Source organism: Drosophila navojoa, chromosome 3 (assembly GCF_054131105.1).
Source record: "Drosophila navojoa isolate 15081-1374.11 chromosome 3, UAZ_NAV_1.0, whole genome shotgun sequence".
Taxonomy (NCBI): Eukaryota; Metazoa; Arthropoda; class Insecta; order Diptera; family Drosophilidae; genus Drosophila; species Drosophila navojoa.
Genome location: NC_142891.1, coordinates 11120192 through 11145178, shown reverse-complemented (window position 1 = coordinate 11145178; position 24987 = coordinate 11120192). Strand labels below are relative to the sequence as shown.

General features: G+C 33.7%; 1 protein-coding gene across 7 annotated transcripts in view; it reads right to left on the bottom strand.

Annotated features, from left to right (window-relative positions):
* LOC115564409 (uncharacterized) overlaps positions 1 to 24987 on the bottom strand; it is a 66094-nt gene that overhangs the window by 16322 nt on the left and 24785 nt on the right. The window contains exon 4 of one of the 7 annotated variants that reach the window (XM_089256838.1): positions 10566 to 10613. The exons of 5 other annotated variants lie outside the window; for them this stretch is intronic. In XM_089256838.1, the coding sequence (XP_089112964.1) occupies positions 10566 to 10613 (48 nt within the window). Of the gene's footprint in view, positions 1 to 6134; positions 6361 to 10565; positions 10614 to 24987 lie in introns of those variants that run through there. One more of the 7 variants, XM_089256837.1, reaches the window with a different exon arrangement.

Genomic DNA, 24987 nt, shown 5'->3' with positions numbered 1-24987 from the left:
AGGTCTATACTTGAGGGTCAGCATATGTATGAAATTGCATGTTATTTAATATAAGTTTTCATATATAAGCTTAATAATATTTTGAAAATTTTTAACTATCCATAGTTCAGTTAAAAACCAATAGCTAATCTCTGCGCAATAATATATATGTTAAAAATTATATTAATAATATGCAATAATAAAGATGCTTAAAATAATAGCTAAAATACACATTGGCTGCGCATTATAAAATGAAGATGTATAGATAAACTTGAATACCCAATAGTATATTCAAAATAAAGATGCTATGATAAGCTCTAATACTCTATGGTATGTCCAAAATTAAGATGTTTAGATAAAATTTAATACTTAATAATTTATTAAAAACAAAGATGCTTTGATAAATTTGAATACCCAATGGTAGATATGCGGAGATAGGCGTTAATAGGTGATACTTTATTTTAACAACTTTTTCCTAATTTAAATAATACTTTTTTTTTTCAATTTTTTTATAAAAAAAATGTAATAAAAAAACAGCATAAACAGCATTAATATTAATTCAAAGATTTTTTCTTTATACTCGAAACATATATAAATTACTTGAAACTATAAAGAAACAATAAATAATTTTAAAAATGAATATACTTTTTTTATGTATATTTATATTTTATTTTTTTTATATACTTTAAATTTTTTATATATTTTTTTATATTATTATTATTTTTTTTTTATGAATTTGGAAACAAGTTTTATATGTCATACCACACATTATCTCTGCAGCTAACTATTCCAAGTATCTTTATTATTACATTTCTATTATTTAGTACGCAATTTAATTAATTTGTAAGTGAACCGAAATAACGTGTATATATATATATTTATCTGCCAACTGGCCAACTTAGTATGCCGCCCACCAAATGCCCCCAATTTCAAGAATTTAGTCGAAACGCATTTGCTCATTAAATCCAATGGCTGCTGCACGTTTCTATCCAAAATACACAGACACACACACACACACACACACAAAAGAGAACTAGGAAGTCCACTCGGTCCAACCGAACAATAGTTTTTAATGTGCTAAATTAAGTTTCGAATGCCTCTTATACAGAGCGCTTCCCACTTTCCCACTTGGTCTTCCCTTTCGAGAAAATTACCCGCACAATTTCTTTTCGAATTTGGGGGCCACGAACACCGAACAGCCCCAACCGCTTGCTCTTTTTGCCATATTGAATTTGAAGTTAGCCAAGGCATGCCTTTTGTTCTACTTCTTCCTCTGCCGCACCCTTCTTTTCGTTTCGTTTCTGTTGTTGTTGTTGTGTGTGTCTGGGCGCTTAAACGTGACTACCGTTAATTTGGCCAGAACCTTATTTAATGCTCTGGCAAAGAAGTTCTTGCCACAGTATACTAAGATTGTGTTGCAACGATAAGCGAAAGACATAGCACAACAAAAACAAAAAGTATCTTCATTTTCGGCTGGGCAAACCAAAAGAGCGAGCGAGAGCGAGAGCGAGAGGGAGAGAGTGAAAGAGAAAAAATACCAAATAATACAGCGTGTCAAAGATTTATCGGCTTGAAAAAGTATTTCGAATTAAGCGAGCGCTGCCGCTGCCGCTGCTGATGATATCATTTCTCAGATTTGCGATTTCGGATTCACATACTTTTGGCCAAAATGTATATACAAAATACACACTCACACGCACACATATACATATATGGAAAAGCGATTGATGGGATAGCATCAGGCCGGCATGGCCTTTAGCACCCATCTGCCTAGCCTAAACTAACCCGTCGATAATTCATTTTTGGTATTTCTCGATTCATAGCTTTTGTCAAATCGAGCGCCCGTTAGCGCCCCGCTCGGCCCGCTTTGATTGATTTCGTTTTGGCCATAGGCATATCATTAAGCGCGCACGCCCCAAGCCAAATGGTGCCACAGAGGCAGTCGCAAACTAACCACTGGATCGCCTTTTTTTTATGGCTTTATAATGAATCGCCTAATGTTTGACATTTGTTGTCCGCCAGTTGATACATAGCCGCTGATTTATCTGCCGATTTCCATCGCCAGCGCCATCCTGTGCGATGCCAGAGAAGCTATAGAAGCTGCTGAAGTCTGTCATTAAATTTAGCCAAATGTCTGCTGGCGCCGTTTGCATAGAAATTAGATATTTTTTCTCAGTTCGATTCGCAGAATTTAAATAGAAATCGTTCTATTTAGAGATGCCGCAATATTGATGTTTTAATTATTTATATATGAAGATATAATAATATTAATATTTATAGACCATTAGCCTAAACTTATGTTTAAAGGAATTTTTTTTATTTATTTTTTAAATTTTTTAGCTTGATAAAATGCAACATTTCAATTTTAAATAAACATTTTAAAATGATTATTACTTTCAAAACATATATAATTTTTTAATAAATTTTAATATATATTTTTATAGATTTTAATTTAAAGATTTTTCTTTATTTATATTTGAAGATTTATAAATAAAATTAAAAAACATTAAAATAATAATTTTATTTATTGTAATTTTTGCTTTTCAAATAATATATTGTATTATAACTTATAGGCCCCTAACAGTTTTATAATTATTCGAAATGACAAGCAAACAAAAGAAATTTAGAGACAACTAAATAAAATCGTTTCTGAAATTTAGAGAATTCCAAACAAATTATTGTATATATGTCAGCAATAAATATGTTCCCTATATTCTGATCGTAAATTCTGAATGTGCTTGACCTCCTTCCTCTCATTATCACCTTCATCAGCTGATTATTCAAAGCTCTCATAGAACAAAACAAAAGGCATAAATAAATTCTAACAGAATAAAAGCCGTGGACAGCCTTTACTAATAAAGCCGAAAAAAACAGTTTTTTTTTTTAAAAGAAAATTTAGTTTTTTATAAAAATCAAAATACCAAAATTAAATTAAATTTTCGTCACGTTCTGTGCATGTAAATTATGGCCAAGCATATCAAATGTTGTTTATGAGTTTTTTTCTGTTTCTGTGTGAGTGAGTGTGTGTGTGTGTGTGTGTGTGCCCCACCATGTGTTACGACTGGGAGCGGAAATAAAGCGTATAATTGTTCAACACGCATCTGTGGTGTTGTAGAGCATTCCTAGAACTTGGCTTAATGGCTCAATGTGAGTTATTTGTGTGGCCAAAAGCGTGCCAAAAAGCTGTCGCAAAGCGATCACGGCAACTGCAACTCTTAACGTGGCTAAGGGCTTCAAATCAAAATGTGGCAAAAATAACAAAATAAAATCATAAATCAATCAACCCACTTGCGCAAAAGCCACAAATAAATTTCAAATTTGTTTGAGAGCTGAACAGATGAGCGCGCACGGCTGTCGATAATCAACGATGATGACACAATTGCTAAATAATACGAGCAGCATGCCGCATCCATTGTTGGACTTGATTCGAACACGACAATCAAACCAAAGCCAACATAAGAAGCAAAAATTTATGATGAATTCAAAGAAATAATAAAAGAGGAGCGTCAGCATCTGCTGTGACGGTTCTGTGTGTTGGCGGGTGCTTAAAGTGGGTGTGTGTGAGTGTTACTGTGTGTGTGTGTATTTGAAAGTGATTGAAAACTGCAGCGAACGAGGGCTGCTCAGTGAGTAACCTTGATTTGATGAATACTAATTCAACTTGGGCATTCGATTTGTGGATTTTTTTTTTGTCTTTTTCAAAACTTAAAAAAAAGGCTCATTTCTTTTGAAAAATAAATATATAAATATATATTAAATTAAAAAAAAAAAAAATAAATAAATAACAAAAAATAATAATAATAATAATAAAAAAAATAATTAAAAAAAAAAAATCAAATATATATTGTGTTATATTTTTTATTTTATAGCATTTAATATATAATATTAAGTATATATATTAACATGTAAAATTTATAGTAATTTGCTACCTTGCAAAATGATCAAGCGACCCTCTCAGATTCTCTATCTCTTAGTCAGTGTCTGTCTAGAATAAGATGTTAGATCATCACCATCACGATTCTAGTCAAGAGCTGAGCCCCTTTTGTTTCAGTACCTCAATGGCAGCATCAGACCCAATTTTAATTCCAACTCTTTAGCACTGGGCCACAACATTCAGTACTGTGCGCTCTGTTTGTATGCCAATCCAATTAAAAACCACTAAAAGAGAGCCATAAAAGGCTAGCCAAAACCAGACCTGAACCAACCCGGTAATTATGTAAGCGGCACAGAGACTGGCTGCGAAAAAAATACTTCAAAAAAATACCAGACATATATACGTGCCAATTTTGGCGGCGTCTTGAATACATCATTGAGCAAAAAAAAAAAAAAAAAAAAGAAACAAAAACGAGAAAAAATCAAGCGCCTGTAGCATAAATAATAAAAGCTTTAAGCAAAAGCGCGTCAGCTTCCTGCAGTTGAATTTTCACACACAAAAAAAAAAAAAAAAATGATATAAAATGCACTGAAAATGGGGGCATGAAGTCATTAGAGTTGCCTAATATTTTATATGTTTTTTGTGTCACGGGAAAATTATGAAAAATGTATTTACTAAAGTAGCAGCAAAAGAGACAAAGAGAAGGACAGAGACAGAGACAAAGAGGAAGAGATAGAAGAGAAATGCTTTGGCAAATAAATCACATTAAATTTACTTTTGTACATTTGCTTATCGAGCTTATCATGCCGCTGTATTTGCTCTTTATCAAAACTTAACGGATGTGCTTGAGTATGTAGCTACGAGCGGATTTTATGTATCCATAAGCGAGTGCACAGATAATTAAAAATAAACTCATTTAAATATTGTTTGCACTATGATAACAAATATGTTCAAATGTCAGGCAAATAGTAGCTGAGACGCAAAAAAAAAAGGAAGAGAAAAATATATAGATACATAAATATGTACATATATAGATATATAAATATATATGCATATACATATATATACCTATGCATTTATATTTATAAGAATAAGTAGATAAGAAAGTTGTGCAATGCTAGATATGATGTGTGAGCTTTATATACGATTGAATAAGTTGCCAAGGCTGCAATATGGCTATGCAGGAAAGTTTTAATTTTAAATGCATTTAAAACAGCCGAAAAATTAAAAAAAAATATATTGCAAATTTAAGAGTTTGTTTGGCATAAAATTAATAAAATTTAAAATACGAATTCTCGTTATTGGAAATTAAATATAAAAAATAAATCAAATTGACAAACAGAGCCTTTGATCAATATAAATGAGTTCGCTCAAACAATAATGCATAATTTAGGCATTTTTAAGTTCCATTTTAAGTACTTTTTACTAGCGTATATGTAAACAGTTAAAACTAAAAAATAAAATAAGCCCAAATTGTTACAATTAAAACATTTTGCTTTGTAAACTAAAATGTTGCTCGGAATAAATACAACAAAAAAGTCATTTGAAATAATTACATTTACGACCTCAGAGTCAATGACTTTTATAAATTGCAGAAAGAAGCTGAGAGAGAGAGAGAGAGAAAAAAAATTAATAATTTAATTAGGCATACAACTACTTGGACAAACGGTGAAAAATCATTGAAAAGAACGTGGGGAAAACTCGACACGAAGCGGGAAATTGCAACTCAAAGGTAGTGTAGGAGTCGCATTTTATAATTTTTTATTATTTTTATTTTTATTTCTACTTTACTTTTGCCACTTGAAAGCACAGCAAGTATTTATGACTGCTCGTTGGTTGGATGACTGGCTGGATGGATGGATGGATGGATGGCTGAGTGACTGGTTGACTGCCTGGCTGGCTGGCTGGCTGGATACGTGGATAACTTGTTGTTGGGTTGCCGACATCAAAAGGCAAACAACGCGAGTATAAATATAATAAAAAAAAAAAAACAAACCGAGCACAAATTAAAAACCATTTTATGATTGCGCTATGTGGAAAAGTCAAGTCAAAGAAAAATCTGATAGCCAGTGCAGCGGCGAATGAAATTCAATTTACAAACAAGTCATGTTGAAACAATGTGTGAAGTTGGCAAATTGTTCAATATTTGCCAAACGGTAATTGAAAATCAACTAAGAGTCATAAAATGTGACTATCTATAGATAGACGAAGTGTATATATAATATGAGTATGCCTGGTTTATGGTAGTATCTGTTGTTTGTACTTTATATGGGTAACTCACCCAGTAAAAGTCCGTTGATAAAATCATGACACGCGCGCCTATAAAAGATGTGTGTTTACTATGCCATAAATACCAATTTATAGGCGCTGCATTAAATGCCTTTTGTTTTCTTTTCGTATAAATTTCTTTTCTTTTTAAGAATTTCTTTACACACACACGCTCACAGTCACACACGCACACGTTACACTAATGATTCTTATGCGCGGCTAAACAAACATTTAGCTTAGACGACCAAAATAAAAAGTATAAATTGTAGAAATGTTTGTGTGTGTGTGATTTTTGTTTTTAGCAACGGCGGCGAAAAACTCTACCGACGCGTACCAACTTCCATTGACGACTATTCAAAAATTCTGAGCGCAAAAATGTATATTTGTATTTTTCATGCCGCAGCCGCCTAAACATTTTACACATATGGCAAAAACAAGCCCAGTCCATTGTGTGTTGCTTGTGCCGTTCTACACATGAGCACGCAAAGTATCTACAGCAACAGCAGCAAAAAAGTATCTGTATCTGTAGCTGTAGCTGTAGCTGTTGCTGTTGCTGTTGTCGTCTGCCGTGACGTGACACACATGTGGGCAATTCTATGCAGCCAATGGCAGTTGTTGTTCTTCTTAATGCTGCTGCTGTTGTTGTTGTTGTTGTTGGTATTACCTTGTTGTAGTTGTTGTTGTTGTGTTTAGCCAAACATGTGCCTACGTTCGATGTTGATTTTTGTTTTCTTCTGCTGCTTTTCGGTTTCTTGACTGGCTTTTATGGTTTATGTGTTAATAAGGCGACCTTCAGAGATTTTTCTAGGCTTATTTTTTTTGGCATATTTTTATAGTTAAAATAAATCAAGTGAACAGACCAAAACTAGACTTGGCTTAATTTTATTTATTTTTGGTAATATTTGTCTATGCAGGTGGGCGTGGCAAGGCGAGTGACTGAATGTCTGGCATGTTGCATACAATAGGATTTTATTATTTTGGCTCAAATCTATGCGGAACTGAGTATTCGAATTACTTAATTCAAGTTGGAAGAATCTTCATTTAATTTATACAAATATATTTTACGATTAGCTATTCTATGTGTCATAACACGATTACGACTGTAAGACGATTATGTCCATAAAAAAAACGTGTCGAAACAAATATGCAAAGCTCTGTTAATGGTGTGCTGTTTATTATCGTGGAAATATTTAGCTAATTGGTTGTAGGCACAGTGCTTAAAAAAATTCTCTGAAGAAGTTGAAAGAAAAACCTAAGTGATATGCAAAGAAATTAATGATGCTAGAGAGAAGTTTTTTTTTGTTGATAAATGGCTTTAAAATTACACTCAAAAGTAAAGAAGTAAAGCCTTTGATGAGCTATTTTAAAGTTAATTTAACTTCTAAACTTAAATATCGTAATAAATATTCAGGCACATATGGATATTACCAGGCAGTCATAAAGATATTCTAGCAAGCAGACATTGATTAATTAGATTAACCAACCTGTTTCCACTCTCTTAATTAGAAATAAATACAAGTAAGAATAGAAGTAAATAAAAACCTTCTGATGAGCTCAACAATAATACCTAAATTAATAAATATTATTATATAAATTACTAATAAACATATATTATGTCAATATAAGTTTTAGTTTCCAATTATTTTAGAAATAAATAATGGGATTAATAAAAAATATTATATATATATATATAAATATATATATATATATATATATATATATATATATATATATATATATATTTTTTTTTTTTTTTTTTTTTCAATATTGCGCATTTCGTTGCACTACTTTTATTAAGAACGTAACTGCATACAATTAATAAGAACAAATAGGGTTTTCATCTTCTTTTGCATCTATTTTTTCTTCTTCTAAACCATGTTTGTCCATTAACTTTACACAAGAGTACGAAAACTTGCCAAACATCATAAATGTTGACCTAGAACTCTAGAAAGCGAAATATATTTTAGCCACAGTTCATAGTGTTTTGAGCTAGAAATTGAGCAATCCCATTTTATGAACTCTTTTTCATTTTCTTTGGCTATTTCCTGCTGTTCCACAGAGCCATCAGAGCCATAAACCGGCAGTATAAATAACAAAGCAACCCATTGACCTTCACGCAACGCTCGAGTGGCACTCGCAATACATCAAATCCGGCACTCAACCCGCTCAAAAACCGTTATCAAGCACACATATTTGGGCATGTCAAAGTAGAGTGCAAAAAAAAAACGTTGAAATGCTGCCACATGCAGCTAACAGCACACTCACTCACACATACTCACTTACACACGCACACTCTCATATTTGAGCATTCAAAAGTCATTTAAAATGCAATAGAAAACCCGCCTGCTGCCATTCGCACAATTTCATTCTCTCAGCGGGGCGGCACAACCACCAACAGAGAAAGAGGGAGAGAGAGGGAGAGAGGGAGAAGGAGATACCTCAACGGAAACATTCACACGGCCAAAGATCCTGCAGCCTCAAACTGAAGTGAAATAAAAAGGAGACAGACGAAAAGAGGTACAAGAATTTTTGCTGTTCTCTTGGCTTCTCAGAAAAGTGCAAAGAAAAAAGGAAAAAAATATTGTGAGCAAAAAAACACAGAAAAAATACATCATCTTGGCAGTCATCTATGGGTCTTGCTGAGGCGTCGCCAGGTCTGCTCACAATTTATGCATGTGCCGCAGATGGAATGAAGACCGAAAAAGCAGAAGAGGCGAAAGAGCCGGAGAATGGCAGAGAGCCCTTGAACTTGGGCCAGGAAGTGTCGCTCGATTGGCAGTGCCAAAAATTGTTACCAAAGAGATTTCTGCTTCAAAGTAGGTATTGCCGATGCCCTATTGAAGCGAATGATATAGTATGTGTGCGAAATGATATCATCTCAGTTGAGTTAAGTTTTCCCATGAAATGGGGTTGCATGGGAATTATGATTGCATAATATATTTATTATGTGGAATTTAAGGCAGGAAATATGTGGCTAGAAATTAATAGCTTTATGAATATAGCTTGAATATGAAATTAGCTATATTATTAATTATAAATTATATTATTTTAGTATAATAAAAATGTCAGATATATGATGGAAAATGTAAGAAGAGTTATATGATATATAATAAACATAAAACGAATTTATTTAATATAAAATAAATTCTTTAAAATAATCATTGTAAGTGTTATCAAATTCTTGAAAAAGAATTTTATGGCAATTTCCATATAAAATTTATATAAACTTTTCACTTGAATAAGTTATGATGAAATAGATCCAAATTCAATAACTTAATTGAATTAATATAAATATATTTTTTTAAACTAAAAAATAAAATATAGTCAGCTCTTGGTGAATAAGCGTATTAAACTTTCGTATATTATATAATAAAAAAAAATAAAGAAAATATTATATATATTTCTCAGTATGTTATATAAAATGCCTTGCATATTTGTGCAAGCTCTCGGCTCGGCTCGACTCGCCTGCGATGGCGTCATGCGGGCTTGCTGAAAATGATGCGATTGTCGTCGCTGGCCTTTTTTGGGTCTGTGTGCTGCTGTGTGAGCCACTGCATAAATCTGCAGAAATTATGGCTAGATGTATCTCTTATTTCAACTATGTTTTACGAGCTGCAATTGACGACAGCTTAAGTAAAAAATAAAAAAATAAAATAAAAAGTATACAGAAAACTTGAAAACTTTTTGCCAAGTATATCTGTTTATCTATTAGCAAAAACTAAGTGTGTAAGAGAAGTTTGCTTGAGGTCACGCCCCCCTTCTGTAAAGGCGAAGGCAAAGTCATTTCGCATGCTGTTTACATTTATGCAACATGTTGAGAGCGGCTACAAAGTACCTACAGATACTTTTAGTTGGTGCTCATATATGTATATATATCTGTGTGTGTGTGTGCGTGTGTGTGACTGCGTCTGATTATGACATTTAACATGAACACGTAGCAGCAGCAGCAGCAGCGCAGCATATGCGAGCGACAGCATTGATATATATATGTATATATTTTTTTTGCTTCTCTTTGGTCTTTTTAGCAGACACGAACCGAGGGGCTATTGGGTGGCGGGGCAAAGAACTGCAGGCCAGTTCTCTTTTTTTAAGTTTTTTTTATTTTTATTTTAGCCTCATTGCGAATTCATTCATTCATTTCGTGCTGTCATATTTTTGCTGTCTTATCGCAGACCCAAAACAAAATTGGCAAACACCAAATGCAGCGAGAGAAAGAGAGAGAGGGAGGGAGGGAGAGACTTGACTGCAGTTGGCGCAGTTCAAGGATTGAAGCTGGGATTGGGGGTGTTTGTCCATGGCTAAATTGGCTTGTTCGAATACATCTTGATAAGAGCTGACGGCCTATTGGCAGCGGAGTTGGCGCATTGAATTGGAAAATGTTTTCAATTTTTTTAGTCTAGCTCCTTTTTGTAAGTGTGTGTGTGTGTATATATTTGAGACTTGCCTGTAAAACTAGCTGTTGGGCATTTTTGCAGTTATTGTTAACACTCACCTGCAAAGAGAGAAACGAAAAATATTAATTAAAATATGTAAAACTAACTAACTGGAGTTTATCTATAAACTAGGAAATTGAAAAAAGGAAGAAAAAAAAATTCATAAAAATAATAGAAGGAGTAAATTTGTATATTCAATATAATTTTATAAAGAGAGTTTAGTTATAAATATATACAAAATAAATATATGGATTGATCTCATTGGAGTTTAAACCATGCGGTTATTGTTAAAACATTGGTACGAAAAAAAATAAAAAAATAAAAGTATTAAATATAAAAATTGTATTTCATATTATAAAAATATTATACATATGTATATTTAAAATATGTATTTTAATTGTAATCGCTAAACAATAACAATTTAAACTTGCAAAGCAAATTTTTTTTTTTAATACTTGTTCCAATATCAACAAATCTAAAAATCTTTACTTATCGCAACAATCGAAACGAGTTTTGATTGATATGCAAAATAAATAATCAAATCAAAATGTTGGCTGTTAATTGACCAGCTTATGGCGTACTTGAAATTAATACGCGAACAATAGGCTTAACATATATTTATATAGCTCAATAGACAGTCGAAAAATTTAAGTGGGATTTGAGCAGAACTCTATTAAAAATAAGTTTCATAAAAAATTTTGCAATAAATTGTCAAAATGCCACAGACCGAAAAAAAAAGAAGTAAGAAATGTATTTATTAAACACCTTAAAAACGAGTTCTATAAAGTAATCAAGTGGAACGAGAACAGCGAGCGACAATAGCAAAAAATTTAATAGCGAACGAGTCAAGTGCCAGCGACGACTTATTTGTCACTAGAGCTGTTTTCTTAATGTTGCTGTTGTTGCTTTTATGGACAACAACAATGTTGTACGTGGGCGTCAAGTTGAACGACAGATATATGAAGCTGTAGCAGGGGCAGGGGCAGGGGCAGGGGAAGGGTTAGCGGCGTCAGCTGGCTGACTGTTGTTGTTGTTGTTGCTGCTGTCGCTTTGTAAGGTCAGGCGTTCACCAGTGCGTATGAGCAATAATTTTTTTAATTGCCGCATTAAACAGTTAACGGGCGTCACGATTGCCTGCCACAGTATTTTTGTATTTCAGTGACGTTACACACACCACAACACCGTCTGCTTTTCACTTGTGTGCATGTGTGTGTGTGTGTGTATATCTGTTGTTTTATTTTTCGCCTGCCTTTAATTGTTTATGCAAATTAGAATTAACTGATGAGCAATTTAAAAAACACATTCAGCGCGGTTTTTTTTTGCTGTTGTTTCATTTTGTTTTCATATTTGAGGAAGCGAATGGCGCAGCGGCGTTTTGTGTGAAAAAGAATATATATTTTATATATACATATATATATATTTCTTTTTTGCAGCTCTCTCAGCTACTTTTAGCTGTATAAAGAAAGGTGCGAAGGCATTTTGCGTGCAAATGCTAACGCTTATTCTTGCCTTATTAGAGCCTGAAGCGCAACTTCGTGTTAAATACGCCACGAAAGCTGCCGCAGCATTTCAGCATTTCGGTTGACAAGTGGGCGCTTTCATAAGTGCGTCTACTATTTGAGAGCCTTCGACTTGGCACAGCATAATTGGATTCACTTGTCAAGTGCGACAGCATCGAAATTCACATTAGGGGTACTCGAGAATAGGCTGGGAATTATATGCTCGATTGCAACCATGGATTTCTTGAAAGAAGAGTTGCAACATTTATTTTTTGTTATCTCTATCATATTCTTTGCTTCATTAAAAACATGTATTAGTCAAATTTTAAATTAAACGTTTCAATGTGTTTGTTCATTAGATCGATTCAGCATTAAAATATTTCTAAGTATTTTATTTTAAAGTTTTTAATAAGATTATTAAATATTGAGACAAATTTGTTTCTATAGAAAATGTTTGGTCTTAAATATAATTTTCTAATAAACTGATTCTGATTTCTACGAGCTTTAATTGTACATAAACTCTTAACTAATAATAATTAATTATCTAACATGCTGGAAATCCTCTTTCTTTGTGTATTATTTGAACAGTAACATTTAATGGTCATTATGAACACATTAATCATTGTATGACTTCTTCTGCTCTCCCAACTCAGAAACTTTGAGTTACTTTACCTATGAGTAATTCTTATAATGATAAACATATATAACAATTATTATGCCAATTATTATTTATGTAATGATAATGCACATAATTACTATTATCTAATAACTATAATTACTATAAAATATAATAAAATAGTTCCTTGAAATTATTAATATAACTTATACAAGTATTATTACAATATCCATTTTATTTTTGCTTAGTACTAGATTTATATTTAATAATATTATTTAATAATTTATTTACCACAAAACAGCAAAAGGACAAAACACTTCACTGCACTACACAATCAACCAGCCGGGGTTCGACTGAATCAAGCCTGCAGCAGTGTAGCCCTTATATAGGTCACCTCCACTCTTGATAGGTGCTCTGAGTTAGTTTTTAGAATCGATGAGTGAGTATAATATAAAAGTCCTCTCTGCTGTTAGATTTAGGTGCTCGATCACAAAGTAAGGCGAGAGAGAGAGATAGAGAGAGAGAGAAAGAGAGAGTGAGACAGAGAGAGGCAGAGAGAGAGAGAGAGAGAGAGAGAGAGGGAGATAGAGAGAGAGAAAGAGACAGAGTGAGAGACAGACAGACTGAGGCAGAGAGAGAGGGAGACAGAGAGAGAGAGAGAGAGAGAGACAGAGAGAGAGATAGAGAGAGAGACAGAGAGAGAGAGAGAGAGAGACAAAGAGAGCGAGGCAGACCAAATTAAACTTAATATGGAATATATATTCATAATTTGCAATATTTATAGCAATACACTATATTCATACATTTAGAGTTCTGTATATTTATTATATATAAAGTATTTATTTATTATTTATTTTTATATATAAATATATAAATATCGGAATGTGCTATAATTTTAAAATAAAAGTATTGTAATATATTCGCCTGAGTAACCCTACTCCCCATACAACAAGAGAAGCAAACGGTCCAAATTCGTGCAGCTGTTGACCTCTGCGCTCTGTACACAGCAGAAAACTCACCGCATAGAGCACTCACAACACACACATAGCACTCAGCGCAGCGCTCTTGTGGTCAAAGCTCGTGTCATTTATCTTGATATGTGTGGCTCGCCCAGCTTGCTTAGTCAGCCCGAGCATCCCTTCGTTTCATGCCCTTATCAAATTAGCTCAGCTAACAGGTAGTGTAAACGTCAGTTAACCAGCTCTTTTGTCATCATAACTCTGTACTCTGGACAATGTCTGGACGTCGAGAGAGGGAGAGATAGAAATTTCAGTTGATTGAACGCTGCGTTGACAAACGACGTTAAAGTTTGTCAACTCGGTAGATAAGCCACGTGTAACTTGCCTTGGCCCCTCCCCCCAGCATACGCGATTGCATTTGTTGGCCAGGTTCAATGCTTCAATTAAATTTCCTGTCAATCATTGTTTTTGACTTCGGCGTTGTTGTTGCCGTTGTCGTTGGCTTTTACGGCTTTCCACTTGTTTTTGTTTTGAAAAATTCGTTTAGTATTTTGAAAATTTCATAGCTGGTTTTTGATTATCCATCGATTTCGACGTTTGTGCATTGGCCAGCAAATGGGTTTTTTGACTTTGACTTTGACTGATTTGCATTGAAGTTCATCGAGGTGTCAGTCAGTCAGTCAGTCAGGTGTAAGGCTCTTCTTCACTGTTTATAAAGCTGCTGCATGGGATGGCTCTTTGTGTGGTATACAATTTTATGCTTGAAGAAATGGCTGAATGGACCTTAAGCTATGGTCGATATAAAAGGATATATATAAATAGATATTATTTCCATAAATTATTGCTTATGCATTTTCCTTCATTAATTTTAAGAATTATTGTATGAGAGATACAGAGATTAACAGAAATGAGTATCACAATTCTGTTTCTCTTTAAAATCTTTCATTGGAATTTTCACTAATTCCTGTTAATTTTCTCTTCCCGCTTTCGCTCCATTTCCACTTTTCTCTATGCACACTTCCCCCACCTTTTCAGCACTTGCTAATCTATGCTCACTTCCGAGCAGATCTTTCTTTCTTCTTCTTTATTTCTTTTGATTATAGACTTTCACTTTTGTTCTTTACAATTTAACAATAGTAGATAAGAGGTGATAGGCAGTTGATCTCATATTTAAGGCGCAGCCCGACTTTTAATCGGTTCTACCATCTAATCCATTCGTATTTACACCTCATTCTCTCAGTTTTATCGCACTTACATATCAGCCTTTCTCTCTCGCTTTCGCTCACCCTCTCCTCTCTCTCTCTCTCGCTCTTTCTGTATTTGCCGCCCATTTCCTTAATGTAAACACCTACCTAACCAAAACGTAGTTCTGCTCAGGTTTTTGCCTACCCACAGCGCCAACGCCGTGAGAACTGTGCCAGGTGAATGGCTCTCCATTGTTCTTGGACCGTTGTTCGTCGAGATTGTAAGAAACTTTGCGCTCTTTTACCTATTTTTCTTGTGCAATTATTTATAATAGCGCCGCCTGGTTTTGCGGCCCGCTTGCCGCTTCAATGCAACGAACAACGCGCGTTCGCTTACGGCTCGAAATTATGCAGGTAGCGTAGCACCGTACCTTGTCGAACCCTGAGCGCAGTTCATTAAGGGTAATGCATGCCAAAAAGATTGAAAGAAAGACAAATTGTCTGCAAAAACAAGAAACTCACTGACACACACACACACTCACCGAGAGAGCGACATAGAGAGAGAGAGAGAGAAGACATCAATGTGAACGGAGTGGCAGCGCCTTAATGACAAAACGTCGCCCGTTGTCCTCAGAGCACCTGCAGCAGTTCCTTAGAAATTTCTTACCTTCATTTGCTGTGCAACAGCGACAACAACAACTACAACAACAACAACAAATGCCACATCAACCGGAATAACAATGTACTGATTCTTTCAGTACATGTCCGGTTCCAGCTCCTTAATGTTTATAAATAATTAAAGAACTTGCCCGGGCTGTGGGTGCACTTTATTGATTTTTTGAATACCCTAGGCTCGTTCGAGTATCAGAATTTTGAAAGATCATGTTCATTAAGCATGAAGCCAAGATTTTATATAGGTCGATTTCCAACTAATTATAAAGGTGTCATAAGGCATTAACATTATAATATAGCTTTGTCCAGTTATCATATAGGAATATATTAATATTTTAAGATATATTTAGTCAAGATTTTCTGTAGATCGATTCAGTATAGTATAGTATAGACTATTTATTATTAAGTCAGTCAGTCATACTGAAATGTATTTTAACATATTTTCATGAATTCTTTCTTTAAAATGCTAGTGATAATATACCCCACATTTTATATAGGTGAATTTTAATATGAATGAATATGAATGAATATTTTATTTAGAATGCACTAAAGTTAGATACCAAATACTTGAAATAACTAAGTCCAGGGTATTCCTAAGCCAGTCACATGCAATTTTGTCAAATTTTTATAAATGTCTTATGTGGAATGCTTTAAATTAATGCACCTAAAATTTCATAAAACTCAACTCCGAACGAATGCCAGGGTATTCATTAGTGAGTCACTCTCAAGAATATAATATGCCTATGTTTACTAACTACTGCGGAAATGTGTGGGGATCCGATGTGCTGGCTCCGAGTGGGCCGTCGTATTGTTGCCCAGTTCATTGCACTGACCCACTGAAGGTGACAACATTTTGCAGCCACTTCTAAGTGAAAGCCATATAACTAGCCGCAAGTACCTTTAAACGATGACGATGATGATATTGTGGCACCTACAACAAGTGTGCACTCCCAGCCGATGCGAAGTCTTACATGTGTGTGTGTTTTTATTTTTACGGCCTGTCACATATGTCATATAGTGAAACGTCTCATATTTCTTCAGCTGATTAGCATGTGCACTTGAAGGACCCGCACTCTACTATATATATACTACTATCTATGTGTGTGTGTGTGTGTGTGTGTGGCTACTGAAACCGAGGGAGGGACCGTGCCCAAGGCTGAGACACTTGAGGTGCCCGTGAGAAAAATGCACAGCGGCTGTGTTTGTCTTCTCCTTATGCTGCTTTATGATGTGCTAATGGGCGGTAAACATTTCGTAAGCTTCATTGATTTTTATGCATTGCTTATGGGCGGCATAGTATGCTATCTCAAGTGGGTCACTTGATGCCAAAACGCCTGTGATGAATATGTGTGCTCATTGTAGTTATAAAAGACTAACATGTGTTATATAACCATCACTTAGTTTCGACTATCTTCGGCCGGCATATACTTATCGGCAGGTTAAATTATTTAGAACATTTTGTTAAGTTTTCTGTAGATGATTTTATGTTTTCTTTTATTGTCTTTGATTAATTTTTAAATATTTTTGTTGTATTGATTTTTGGAGTTTTATATATGTTATTTATATACAATTATAAATTCTAAAATTAAATTTTACTGTATTTAATGTAGCTTGCATTTATATTTATTTCTTATATCTTTTATTTTATTATTGTTTTGCATCTTTAAATAAAAATGTAAATTTTTATATACTTTATTTTGCTTTATGAAAAATCAAAATAAAATAAAATTTATAAAAAATATTTTTAAATCTAGTGGATTACCAATTTAATTAAAACTTAACTTCAACTTTTATATTTAGCCTTAATATATTGTTTAACATATTTTTAGTATAATAATATAAAATAATATACAAAACGTAAAACTAATTCAATATATTTAAATTAAAATTTTTCTTTTTAAGTATTTGTATTCCTTTTAAAAGTAAAATAAAAATATATATTAGAAACTTTGTTTTATTATAAATTTGTATAAAAAGAAAATGATCAGAGGAATGTTGAAGTATATAACATTATTTGTATAGACTTATTTATTAAGGCTACATATATATATTTAAATAAATATGTAAATACATTTTTAGTTGATATGCTTTTATAATTGTTGTTCATTTAATTATTGTGATACAAAATTAAAACAGATCTTTCTGCAGTGCCACCTTAATGTATGTGCGAATGAGTATCAAATTTAATTGACATTCACTGGGGATTACGAGAGTTTTCAAACAAGACTTTAACTTTCTCATAAACCGTATTTTCTGAACTTCCTGCTCCTCATTGATTCGCATTTTATTTCAAGTATGGTCAGCCAATTAATAATTAAAATTTTTGTGCGTATTAAACTTCTTTTTTTTATAAATACGTATATATATATACATATATAACTCCACGCTTTTCCGCAAACGAAAATGAAAAACTGGTCAAGTTTCGGTCGATTAGAGCAAAAAAAAAAAAAAAAAAAAAAAAAATGACATTTGCGACGTGGCGAAAACAAGTTGGTTTCAGCCATTTAGCCATTTGGCCATCGCCTAGAGAGAGAGTGAAATCTTGTTGAGCAGGAAAAGTGCTCGCAAAACATGTGCTGCATTGCTTGTGTCCAACAGATTTATCAGCAACAACAAAACGTCATCATTATCGTTATCATTAACATTATCATTAGCATCGACGGCCGCATCATCGTTAAGAAAAGGCTGCGACAGTCTTTTGTCATTGGTATCAAACTGGAAGCTTACATGATAAATGAAATTTTTGCCACACTAAAACGTTGCTTTTACTTAAGACCAAAAACTTTTGCTTTGTTCGCAATGTATGTGTGTGTGTGTGCGTGTGTGTTTATCATTATTGTAATTTCTGGCCGTAGGCATTTTGCCAAAACACGCACGTCTCTAACGCTCTGGGCCATTTGGCACACAGCCAAAACAGCAGCAGCAACAACAACAACAACAACAACAAATAGCATAATACAACATATGTGATTGATTGTAATTGAGGTTGGTAAAAGTTGTTGTGTCAATGTCAAAGTCGGGGTGCCAAAACGAAAAAGAAATGAGTGAGAGAGAGAGAAAAAAAAACAAAGAATCTGTGTAAAAAATTGTTCCACAATTCAGGGGAGCTGCTGCTGTCACTTGTGAAAACCCAAAGAAGCGGCAAATTTTCTACAACAATTTTCCTACAAGCCAAAAGAAAATGATGCAGCAAATTGTGAAATTGCTTTGAATGGGAATTACATGTTTGTCCATTTATCATTTCAAGTTGTTTGTAGATAAAAGCGGAATTCAATTGTTAAATGATTATAAATTGATAATATAAGACCAAGAGATGTAGCTGAAGCTTGAGCTGAGAACTGTAATTCAATAATACAACAAAGACAGTTGCATGACTGTAATATGTAATAATAATATTAATAATAATAATAATGATAATTAAAATAGAATACAGTTACTCAACTCTAGTTGCTTGCCAAGTTCTTGAAGCATATAACATAATCATAAATTCAAACTCATTCACAGAAAAGCTTTTTGTCTAATTAACATAGAAACCTTTTCGACAATGACCATCAAAGCCAACTCTTAGCTCTAGACAAGGCCAGAAAATGAAAAAAAAAAGCAACAACAACAAACTTTTTAGTTGCCAGAAATTTCACTTGCGAAAGTTTTGAGCTACAATTAAAGTGGAAAAGTTAAGAGCAAAGAGCTGACCAGGTTTATTTTTCTTTTGTCTTATATATCTGTTTTTTTATATTTTGTGTGCACTTTTTTGTGGGGTTGGACTATGGCGTAATGCTGAAAAGCAGAGCAGCTCAAAAGGCACATTAACACGTTTCAAATGACTTTAAATACGTTGCCAAATGATGGCAAGAAATATAAAGCAGAAACTTGGGAAAGTTGGCATATCTGGAAATATGTCAGAGTGTCAACAGCGCGCACGCAGACACAAATAATGAACGAAATAATCATAATCATAATCATAATCATAATGATAATAATATGAAGAAGAAGAAGTAGATGGTAGACGATGAAGAAGAAGCTGCAGGCTGTACCCCCCATTCCCATCGCTGTTGTTGTTGTTGTTGTAATATTATCTGGCTTTGTATCTGGCACTACTCGCCATGATTGCCCAAGCGAACAAATAAAGGGGTGAACAACTTGGTGTCTGTGAGTTTTTGGCCTTATGCAATTGTCATTATTGTCGGAGTGTTGTTGCTTTTGCTTTATGAATATTAAACTTATATATATATATACATATATATTCGTCTATATATATACATATTCATTTTGTTATTGTCGCCCCGTTGAACACAACGTTTGAAGATACTTTACTCTCAAGTGCTCAGTGTTTTGTTTGCTGTTGTTCACAAATTTCACTGCTTCTCTTCAAATGAAGTTGTATTTTTTTTCTGTCTACTTCTTCTTCTTTAGCTGCGTTTTTTTTTTTTCAATTAAATGCGCCAAAAGCGTAAATTTAATTAATTTAATTGTTGCAGCCAAAGAAATGTGGTAGAAAAATTTCAACTTGGCCACGTTTTAAGGCCAAATTTGTTGTTAGCCAGAGTCAAGTTTATTTGAGTTATTTTTTGAAGTATTTTCAAGTTGTGTTAGACATTGTTGTTGAATACTCTAGGGAAATGAAGTTGTTTATGCAAGCTGTGGAATTTTTACAAACTTTTTTGGTATTTTATTTTGAGAAAGAAAATTTAGTTTGAATAAATATTTAATTGCAAAGTTGAGTTAAATTCACCTAATTTATTACAACTATGCTTTATGGTCTATATATATATTTAGTAAAACTTAAAAAATATGACTTAAAATTTTACTAAATTTATTTTCAGTTTTAATCATTTATATTTTCAATTTTTTTTTTTTAATATTACTAAATATATTCATACATATATTTTTTTTTCGCATTTTTCAATTTTAAATATATAAGATTCTCTTTAAAAATTAAAAAATGATTTTTGGGAAATTACATTTAATGCAGACATTTTTTTCAGTTAGACGAACTTTAAAAAATAAACAAAAAACTTTAAATTTTACTACAAATTTGCATAAAACTCAGACATGTCTGTATCTCTGCTTATCTGCACTTAATTGAAATTGATACAAATTTGAGTTGCATGCCATGAGCATTTAGCTAAATGAATATCACAACTTAGTAAGAAATGTAAAGAAACCTCAGACAGACATTACAATAGTCAGTTGTACAATTAGCAAAACGCCCACAAGCGCTCATACAACTATGACTAATTGACGATGCTCAGCAGCTGTGCAAACAGTTAGAAAAAAAAAAAAAAAAAAAAAAACAGAAACTAAAAAGAATTCCTCACACCAGCGAAAGTATTTTATATGCCATTAATTTCCATAAAGCGTTCAGCTTTAACAACTCCGATTACTCATATGTGTCTGTATCTGTGCGATGGGGGCAGAGCTGCTAAGGGAGAAACTTTAAGCAGCGAGAGACAAGTAAAGTGAATCATCTATGAATTAAAACCGAATGAAATGTGCACTGTAATGCCAACGCCCCGAAGCGCCAAATGACGCAAATTCATTCACCGAAAGTGTTTGGTTCATAATAAAATGTAAGTATATAAAAATATATAAATATATATGTATATATTTTTTGTGTATTTGTATTTATACACATATGTTAATTTGTATGTTCGTTTTTTTTTTTTTTTTTTTAATTTTTTTTGGCAAATGAATGCAATTATAAATACAGCACGCGGCCAGCAAAATGATACGTGATTTGTATGCAAATTTGTGAAAAATGCATCTGTTGGCTGGCAAAGCGCGAAAATAGTGCATCTCATGGATGCAAATTGTAAATTGCAAATGGCAAATTGCTCTATCATGACATTGGAGCAGAGTCTGTTTTTTATTTCGTTATTTAAACATACAAAAAAATTAAAATACCTGCGGTTTGTATTTATGGTATTTTCATTTTTTCATATATAACATTTCTTTCTTTTTTTTTTTAATTTTTGTTGTTGATATGTATATAACAATTTTTTGGCTGCGGTCTTGCTTGGCAGACGAGTGCATAAATTTTGTGTTGTGTTTTATTGTTAATCCGGGCAATCGTAAAGTGGTTAACTAGACGCATGCAAAGAGCCAGGCTATGGAGCATGCTTTTTTTTTAAAGCATATTCCGTTTTGAATCAGTTGGCATTGTTTGAGCGAGTTTTTAACAGTTGTCGACCATAACAATCACATAACGCAGCGCATCGCATTATATAAGAGATTTATGAGAGCTTTTTTATTGAATATGCATACGGATTGATGGTTGCAACCGGAGATTGTTGACTAGTAATCCATTATTTTGTTTATATGTATATTATGTGATTTTCAAGTTGTGAAACATTTTAGAAATTGTTTTCGTTTTTCTACTCCAAATTCATTTTTAATAATATACGAAGTTGCTTTTGTGTAGTTTGATTCAAAATTTGTTATACTACAACTGATTATTTTTTTATCATTGAAACTAATATTATCATTTAAATTATTATTTTGCTAAACATATAAATGAAATGGAATTTTGAATGCTGCAAATAAAACTTGATGAGTTAAATATTCGATGGAAGATAGAACGAAACTAATCAAGTAGACTATTTTAAAGATCTAGCTCATTATGCATTGGGGAATTTATTCATCGCACTGCAATTTTCTGCTCTCAATCGCGTTGAATATTATGAAAAAGTTTACGATTATATTTTGAATGAAAACTTGTTTTCTGAAAATAAATTTGAATATTATACTAGAACTGATCTGTGTTTTAATAAACTTTTTATTATTATTAAAAGTTATAAGCGGAACGCGTTCTTAAAAACATATAGAAACTATAAGCTATCAGCCACATATAAAACTAAGAATTTTATTGTAAATTTTAGCTAGAATTAAACTTGTAAAAATTGCTCCATTTTAACTCAAAGAACTAGCTCATGATTGTTATAAGAAATTGGTTTAGCTTCATTATTAAATTTGCTTGTTATTCAAGTAGCTTGTACATCTTCTTTTCTTTATCATGCTGCTTATGTACGACTGCTCTAATGCTCGCACTTGCAAATGTTTCAATTTGGAACTGGTTTCGAGAAGCAGCTCCACAATATATTAGCAGAAAACTCTGCACAGATATCATGTTTGGTCTGCTGTAACAAAAAAAAAAAAAAAAAAAAAAAAAACTCTTCACAGCGTAGTACTCTGTATATCCAATCCAATTAGTTGCTTTCACATTTCAACCGTTAACTGGCTGTCAGCACTTCTTGTGCCGCTTTTAGCTCCGCACTCAATTGTCATTTCAATGGGCCACTAAAAGTGTCATTCTTCATTTAAGAGCTAGATAATGTCTATGCTAGCCTAGGCACTTGCGAAATCGTATTCAACATTGGCCAACAGTTTCTGTCATAATTTTTTCGTATACCGAAAAAAGAAAAAAAAAAAATGTTTGAAAAACTGACATTTGACATTTTAAGTAAAGTGCTCGAGGCTGCTGCGCGCTCTGCAGTCGCTCAAAGGCGAGAAACCATTTAAAAGTTTTGTCATTGAGTGGAAAATTGTGAGGAGAACAAAACGCAGCGTCAATTTGATGATGTTATGAAAGTGAAGACGACTTTGAGATTTTCCAGCTAATTTAGCAGTTGTGCGTAGCAATGGAAAGTTGAAAGTAATTGGAACGAGTTTGCCCGACGGTGGCGATGCGCTGTAAGTGCGATAAAGATAAAGCCTAAAGGCTTTCCAGTGAATGACTTTTTTTTGGGTGTTTATCAAATATTGTAGAAATATGGAATACCGATTGTTTCTCAGAGATCTTGAGATACGTTGTAGACAGCTCTGGAAAGACAGATCATGGTAAAATAGCTTTGGCTAAGCTTCTACTTTTGCATATTGCGTGTGATCAACTGGAAGATACTCTGTAAATTGCATTAAGCAAACAATGTTGATTCTCCCTTGGCAGATTTTTTGCAATTAGACGTACTGGCTGAGAGATACTCTCTAAACTGAGCTGAAGCAAACAAGTTGCTTAAATTTCAATTCATGATTATATTTTTGTGCATTTTGTGGTTGCTACTTTCGATCATGCTCGACTAACAGATACTGTGTAATGTCATTTAGGCTTTCAATTTGCATGAGTATATAAAAACTGTCCTCTGCCAATTGACAACATCCACACTCAATGCTTGGCGGAGTATTTAAAAAGCTGGCATTGGTCACGCAGCGTAGCTGCCAATGCGTGAATGCGCCCCAGAACAATTTAAGTCTATTGTTCTTTTTGGCCCATTAAAAGTGGCCTCAGCTACAGAGCCCGTCCAACAACAAGCCCCACTAATGAGCGCCATGGCATGCATAATGCATGACAGTCGGCCATCCGCCCACAGCCACCCACTTGACAGTAACATAATAGTGGCTGTCAAGTGCAGCGCATGAGTGTAAGAGATACTAAGATACTTCCTTGTCAGAGAGCTCTTTGGGCCACACTCGAGTGCGCACACTAAACTTAATGACAATATCAACTTACACACAGACAGAGACAGAGTAAAAGAGAGAGAGAGGGAGATGGAGAGAGAGAGAGAGATATACAAACATTTGGACATTCACGACAATTTGCATGACACACTTTGCTTGCCCGGCCGTCCACATCTGTCTGTCATTGTGGGAGTCGATGGGTGTGGCAGTGCCTTAAATCCTCGACTGTTGTCCGCACGTTCGACTTACATTTAAAGTCCGTTTGCAGTTGGCAGTTTGTCAACGAGTCGTTAGCAATGCGGGCCAGTGTCCACAATTTAATGCAATTTTCACTGAACAATTTCTAAAAGCCACAGTGAGACTGAAAATGAAAGTAATTTTTGCACAAGCCACGCAGTGTCTTCTGCTTTTTGTAAACATACACACACACACACATACTGCGCAAGATCGTGAGGCCATAAACAAAACTCAATGCAAGCTGTAGAGAGAAACATGTGAAAGTCGATGAGCGCTCGACCTGGCGGTTTGATGCTTTGGCATTTACCTGAGTGGGGGCAAATATGATCGAAAGTGTGGAGTTGTGCCTAATGATATTATCTAAATAAGGTACAAGTTGTTGAGTTGATTATTGGTCTAGGAGATTATGTGCTTGGAGCGTGATGAGATGGGCTCAAAAAACTAAACGAACAACATTTGTTTGCATATGGTAATCAAAACTTTTAAAAAACTAAATATAATTGAGAAGTTGCAAAACATTTCTTAACATATATCAAATGGTATATATAGTTGTCCTTGGTTGGCTTAAAATTTTAAACAGCTGCTAGAAAGCAAGTAGGAAAGCTCGATAAAAATCTACAAAGAAGTAGTTAAGGCAGCTGCCTGACAAAAGCTGAATGCTATGAGACTCGATGGAAGGTGCATTATTAAAGCTTGTGGAAATATTGATCATAACTTGCTCGTTCATAAACAGATTAAAGCCCAATGAATGCCTTTGAAACTGTGGGCCAAGTCTTCTAGTGAATATGGCAACAACTAGAGTGAAGGCAGCTGCA